The sequence below is a fragment of the Octopus bimaculoides genome, chromosome 2, assembly GCF_001194135.2.
Source record: "Octopus bimaculoides isolate UCB-OBI-ISO-001 chromosome 2, ASM119413v2, whole genome shotgun sequence".
Lineage (NCBI taxonomy): Eukaryota > Metazoa > Mollusca > Cephalopoda > Octopoda > Octopodidae > Octopus > Octopus bimaculoides.
The window spans coordinates 85,960,963-85,968,240 of record NC_068982.1 but is presented as its reverse complement, the minus strand read 5'-3'; the positions used below and the strand labels follow the sequence as shown (position 1 = coordinate 85,968,240).

Here is a 7,278-nt window from a genome sequence, read left to right as displayed (position 1 = left end):
CGTGACAGATACCTCTTCTCCAACCTGATCTTACTACTGAGCTGGTAACAAAAAAAGTTAACCAACCCCTGGCCAGATACAAAGGTATCCGTCACTATGCCTCTTACACGCGTCTTCCATACTGTTTCTTTCAGTATGGCTACTATGCAGGAAAAGCAAGCCTTTCTTTCTCTGTTGAGGGAAGGAGGCGGCACAATCTCGATGATAGATTTAGCTGATAGCTGTACTCTTCCCATCGATGACAACAGTTGTTCTGCGAAAACTATCTGTCTCATTAATTCCGGACATTCCACAAATGCGTGCAAGACGGTTTCCCTATCCTGCCCGCACCTCGGACATGTCGGCGATGCGGCACTTCCGTGCCTTACCACACAGCTACTCCTATGCCTATGTTTTTTTTTAATTACTTTGTTTTGAGGTTAATTTCTCCTGGGACTTTTCTTAAATGCTAGCTTACCATTACATGTCACATTACACTTTGATACTTGTACTAAACTTGGTTACCTATTTTAATCTGTCCTAAAACTTGTTACACAATGTTTCAGCTGCATCATCTTTCTTAGACTAATTCTCACAACGTCTGTTGTTAAGCTGTTTGTGTTTGCAGTTTCTGACTAAGTAAACAAGTCTTTCCTGGTGACTCTTGGGCTTGCCAATGTTTTCGTACAGTTGAATATGCAGAGTTTGATTATACCATTGATAGTTATGTTTCCTAGCCATAACTTAGTGTGCTCCAATTAGGGTGCTTAGAGAGGGTAATCAATAGTAACTCATACTATCATGAACAGTATTTACCATTTGCTATATAACACACACTATATGTTCTTCAACCACATAGTCAATAGTTGAGAGGAATTGTTTTACCAAGAAGATTGATGTTATATTATCAGTATTATCATGAACGTAGTGTTAAGTGGATGTCATAGCTTGTTAATTTTTGTGTAAATAGCTTCTTTTACCAAACCATAAAAAAGGCTGGTGATGTCTCCATCAATTCCAGCTCTGATCATACCAACTTTCAGCTGTTTGCAAAGTTTATTGTCAAACTTTGAAGTGACTTTAAGGTTTGGTACAAACTGCTTGTGCCATCATGGTGTTTATGATGTGAATATTTCAATGGGGTGAGTCAAACTAGTTCAAAACTAGTATTCAGTAGGAATGTTTTTTAGATAGCTAATATGAATTTTCTACAATGTAATTGCTTCCGTTTCAGCAGATGGGTTTTAATAATCTATATATTAATATAGCTGCAGCCTATAGGAAAAAGTTATGGTGTTTGACCTCACTTACATCTTAAGCCTACTACCTCATTTGTTCTACCAAATCACCACTTTCCTCATCACTTTCATCAGTCTGACTGTCTGAATCACTCTCATTGTTAGCATAAGTGTAAACCTTCTTTCCGAAGAATAAATATCATCATAATTTCCTTAATTGCAAAGAGTCTAAGCCTTGCTCATTTACAAGATGATGTACTGGGTTCATCATACACTTGTTTCATTGCAATTTTTTTTTTTTCAATTAAACAACAGCTATGGGAGGAAACCATTAACAATGTGTCATAAACACACTTGACTACAAAGCTGCAATGTGATCAGTCATCTGATTTTAGTATTTTATCTTCTTTTTCTCTGTATTCTGTTCATTACCGCTTTAGTGAGAACCCAGCATTACAGGGTTAAGATTACCACTAGTATTAGGTAAAGCACAATCTATAATTGATATTTAATGTAAAATTCAGTATTTTTATCTTTTAAACTTCATATGTATTTACTTAAAGAAGTACAATTTATTTTTTTCTATATTTGAATGAAGGGAGATGATTATGCAAACTTTTTTAGAAGTCTGTAGCACAGGAATCTATGTAACAGCATGCATTACCATCAAATGCATTACCATGCATTACCATCAAATGTTACTGTACATTTATAGACTAGTTTTTATGCAACACATCCTTTTCTGTTTCCTCCTTCCAGATTTTTTTAACCCCTACCCCTTTCAACTACAACACAATCATGAATATTATTATTAGTTTGATAAATCTACTTTTAAAAGTGTCACCTTTTTTTTTTTTTTTTTGGTATTTTCAGTTTATCTAGTTTAACATATTTAAATCATTTCCTTTATCTCATAAAATATACTAATGTCACTCAAAAATGTCCATTTTGAAATAGCTTACAAAATTATTAGCTTCACAAAAGACTCATAAGAAAGGTCCATAAAATATTTTGAAAATATTTTACTTCCCATTAACCAATAACATCATCAAAAATCATTGTGATTTCCCAATATTTTTGTCTTCTGTGTGTGTGTTAATGTTAGGATGAATATTTGGTTGTGTTTTATGTTCTTTGGCAAGAGAGAGAGAGTGAATTTTGTAGGTGTTATTTTTATATATTTGCTAGAAATCAGGAATCAAGTTTTTCAATTGTTAATATAGGTTTGGATTAGTTGTACAGAGACTATGACTGTGATGTCATCTATGCATGAGGTTGTGTGTTTTGTCACTGCATGGTACATTTGTGCTTTTACCAGCATTTTGTGATGTTTCTTAGGGATTTGTTTTGTATTTATTTAGTGTTGTTATATATATATATATATATATATATATATATATATTTGTGTGGTAATTGAATGTAATGATCCGTAAGTTAGGAAGAACAATAAATAGTTGCTGATGTCAAGGATGAGCATTTCAATAATTTATTATTGTGTGTGTGTGTGTGTGTGTGTGTGTGTGTGTGTATGCGTGCAGAGGATTGTGATGGATCTGTGTGATGCTATTTCAGCTAGGTTTTTGTTAGGTTGTCAAATTCATTAAACTTCAGTGTTGGCAAAATATGTTGTTGGTGTTTAACCTATCACAGTCTGAGTGAACCAACCTGGTGCTCCAACCTATCTAAGAGAGCAGTAACTCTGAATAAGAGCTGACTCATACAGTGATAATTTATACTATCCATATCAGAATAGAAACAAAACATAAAATCATGATGGTGGTGACAGATTGACCAGGGCTGGCAAGCTGGAAGGCTGCACCAAACCCCAATCTGATTTGGCATGGTTTCTACAGCTTGATGCCCTTCCTAACACCAACCATTCTAAGAATGTAATGGGTGCTCTTACATGCCACTAGCACAGGTGCCATTTGCATGACACTGGTATCTGCCATGACTGTGACTTTACTTGGTTTGATGGGTCTTCTTCTTAAGCACAGCATAATGCCAAAGGTCTCGGTCATTGCCTCCATGAGGCCCGACACTCAAAAGGATCTTTTCATGTGCTACTGGCATCGGACACTTTGTCTCTGTGAGGCCCAACACTGGAAAGGTACTTTTTACATGCCACCGGCATGGGTGCAAATTACATGACACCAGCATCAGCCATGACTACAATTTCACTTGGCTTGATGAGTCTTATCAAACACAGGAAAGGTTTTGGTCACTAGCCATTGCCTCCATGAACTATTTCAAACACAGATTGAAAGAAATCAATTACCATTAAAGAGGAATCCAAGGTTTAAAAATAAACCAAATAAAATTGAAAGAACAGATTAATAATGGAATTGACTGTTAACTGTGTATCTCTTAAATTGAGTAGCATTCTGTATTTAATAAATTTAGGGACATAAAAAGGGAAACAATTGTCTGTCTTAAAATGTAAGGATAATTAAACCTGTAAACTTCATATTGCTTTATCAGATGAGATACACAGACCAATAAATATATTTACATGTAAAATATTCACTGAGTGAATAAAATTTCAATTTCTTTTCCTCTTTCTTGCTATAGTCCTTCAAACTTTTCATGACTCTTATTTCATACTTTTTTTATACATTTCAGACAACAAAGCGACGGGCCAGCGTTGCAGCGGTTTCTAAGAATCCTACCCCAGGTGGGTCTGTACCTGGCAACCCAACATCTATGGTATGTTTTTCTATAGTCCTTTCTTATATTGCATTTGATTCACATCTTGCTTTAAAACTTTCTACAGTTAACTAAAAACAATTATGCTCTAAAAATAATTGAAAATCACAATCAACAAATAACTCCTACTATTTTGAGAATTAGTTTACTTTATTCCTATTTTAAGGTCTTAAAGAATAAATTTTATTAAATATGAATAAAATCGCTTCATTTTGTCACTATACTAACTGAAGTGGCATTTTTTTCTGACAAGAATTTAGATTACCTTTCTGTTATTTCCACTTTAATGATATTTTTTCTCTTCTTTTCACCTTCATTTTCTATAGATATTAAATCATTTAGGGGCTTAATTATTATACACAAAACTCAAATGTAAGTCACATTTGAAAATTGCTCACTTGTATGGGAAGGTGCTTATGCTACATGCACAAGTATTCTGAGCCATAGTGTCCACAAAAGGTCAGCTAATTGATTGCAAAAATCCACTTATAAAAACACTTCAATCATTTGTGTTGTTTCTTTTTGTCTCTTTCATGTCAAGGATGGTGAAGTGAGTGAATCATTATACATCATACAAAATTACTTGTGGTTTTCATTCCATCTCTTTCCATGTTGAGTTCAAATCTTGCTGAGGTCAACTATGGCTTCCAACCTTTTAAAATCAATAAAATAAACCACCAACCATGTATTGGGGTCAATGGTAATGACTGTTCCCCTTCTCCAAATTTCAGGCCTATATTAAAAACAATTATCTCTTCTTCAACTAACAAGTAGCACACCACCAATGTCCAAAGCTACTGTTGTATATGTCTCTCTTCCTTTCATCATCTCCCAAATGAATTCATTGAGATACTGAAGTATTAACTAACTTTTTAAAAATTATATTTCTCTTTGATTTTAAGCTGTCACCTTTGCTTTCGTTTGGTTTAGTTAAGCATTGTACAATAATGTTTACCTTTCTTTGATATGAACAGAGTCTTGAGTAATTAAAGTTATTATGTTTGCCACATTAAGTATGTTTACACTTCATAACTTATACTAAACACTTTGCTCAATACTTTCTCCTCAGTGATGTAGATGCCTTAATCTCTATAGAAATTCAAGCTTAACACCAACCTTAAAAGTTTGGCTGACAAATTACTTGTCAGGTCATCAAAGTTTATAACAGCGTATGAAAACACTTCCAATATTTTCTACTTATACCTATACATCCTTCCTTTCTTCAAAATATACACACACCATTATACACAAATGACATTTTGCTCATATTCTCTCACCATTGCACAACAATTTCAAACCTACATCAACCTTCCAGAAACCTGACTCCAAAATAAAAGACTTGAAGTATCACCCACCAAATCCACTTTCTTCTTTCTTACCAGCAACACAAGAGAACTTCAAATACAATCAACAATATAAACATACCACATAAACACACTGAAAAGACATAAATATTAGGAGCTACACACAACATCTTCACAGCATGCTAACAAGTCACAAAAATCTTTGTAATGAAAGCAAAAGAATGCACAAGCATACTTAAAGCACTTATACATGTTACATTTCTATTACATTTGATTTATTGTAGGTTATGGCAAGCTACTAATTTTTCCACAAATGCTAATAAACTACAGAGTATAGTAAATAGTGCATTATACATCCTCATAGGTTGAACACCAACTGCACCCATGGACAATCTACTGAATGAAACAAAAATACTAAATGTTAAAAATGCATGGTTTGTTTCAGTAGCAAGCTTCAATTGACATAAAAATCATCTGCATAGATAATATCCCAGATCAAACAAGAGGGTCCTAAAAGCATTCTTATTAATTTTAAAATGTTATTCCCTGTGAAGTCTGGAGAAATAGTAATTTTACTCTATTCTTTTAATTATTTCAGTCATTTGACTGTGTCCATGCTAGAGCACCGCCTTTAGTCGAGCAAATTGACCCCAGGACTTATTCTTTGTAAGCTTAGTACTTATTCCATCAGTCTCTTCTGCCAACTGCTAATTCACTGGGACAAAGACACAAAACCATTGGTTGTCAAGCGATGGTGGGGGTACAAACATAGACGCACAAACATACACACACACACACACACACACACACACACACACACACACACACACACACACACACACACACACACACACACACACACACACACACACACACACACACATATAGTAAAATTCAGCGGTGAATCTATTTCTTTGAAGGTAAACATTATTCAAATTTGGACACTTTACCATGAATTTTTCAGAGGGTCTGCTTGTAAAACAAATTTTCTACTAGTAAGCTAGCTACAATATGTCCTACATGCTAGCAAGTGAGTATGACCTGGTAACCTGTACCATGCTTTCACTAGCTATCTTCAGTACCTCTGTAGTCACAAGCAAATGTAGACACCTTCTTGGCCCCCTCCTACCCTTGACTCAGTGGAACATCAAAGCTGTGAAATGTAACATATTGAAGGAGAGAGGGCTGCACTAGCAATCAGCGGATGTTCATTTGCAGCAAGGTAGACTGAAACAATTTGAAATGATATGCCTTGTTCAAGGACACAACATGCTCCCCGTGTCCATGAATTGAATCCATACCCTTATGATCATAAGTGCAACACCTTAACCATTAGATCATGTGCCTTCAATAACATTTAGGATCACTAAAAGAAATTTAATTAATAACATATCTCTTGAAGTTTTCATGAACAGTCATTTGCTGAATTTTTTTTCTTCATATTACTGATTTAAACAAAACAAAATATATGAAATATTTAATCAGCTTCAAGTTAAGAAGATTACAAATTTTAAATGTAATATTTTTAGGGTCCCCTTAAATCACCATGTTTCAATAAATATCCTTTTTGCAGATCACTTTTTTTTTTGTTGCTCATTTACTGTCATTTAGTAATAAAAATAAGTAAAGCATGACAAACCAACATACAGCATCTAGGGACACAGACTTGCAATTCCAGGTTTGAGCCTACTGTATGGCATTTTGTCAAATAGCTTCTACTACAGACAGAAGTTTTGCAAGTAAAATAGAGCAAACAAATTGTACAAGCATTTTTCTGCTTAGTTAGGAATGGGAGGAAATTATCCTCAAATTGGAGACCTTGCTCCAATGCTTATAAGAGTGAACTTTGCTAAGGGTTTTCAAAGACCATATGTTGTCCCCAGGCTTAATATCATTTGCCCAAGGTGCTCTGCATTGGAACTGAACCCAAAACCACATGGTTGCAAGGTGAGCTTCTTAATCATACAACCATGCCTACACCTTACACACACATCGTATGTACATAGTGTAATACACACATATTTATAGGAGTGTGTATAATATTAATATTA

At 34.5% G+C, this 7,278-nt stretch overlaps 1 protein-coding gene across 1 annotated transcript in view; it reads left to right on the top strand.

Annotated features, from left to right (window-relative positions):
* LOC106874321 (uncharacterized) overlaps nucleotides 1-7,278 on the top strand; it is a 466,970-nt gene that overhangs the window by 369,624 nt on the left and 90,068 nt on the right. Inside the window, exon 19 of the mRNA XM_052965857.1 lies at nucleotides 3,840-3,923. Within this exon, the coding sequence (XP_052821817.1) occupies nucleotides 3,840-3,923 (84 nt within the window). The remainder of the gene's footprint in view (nucleotides 1-3,839; nucleotides 3,924-7,278) is intronic.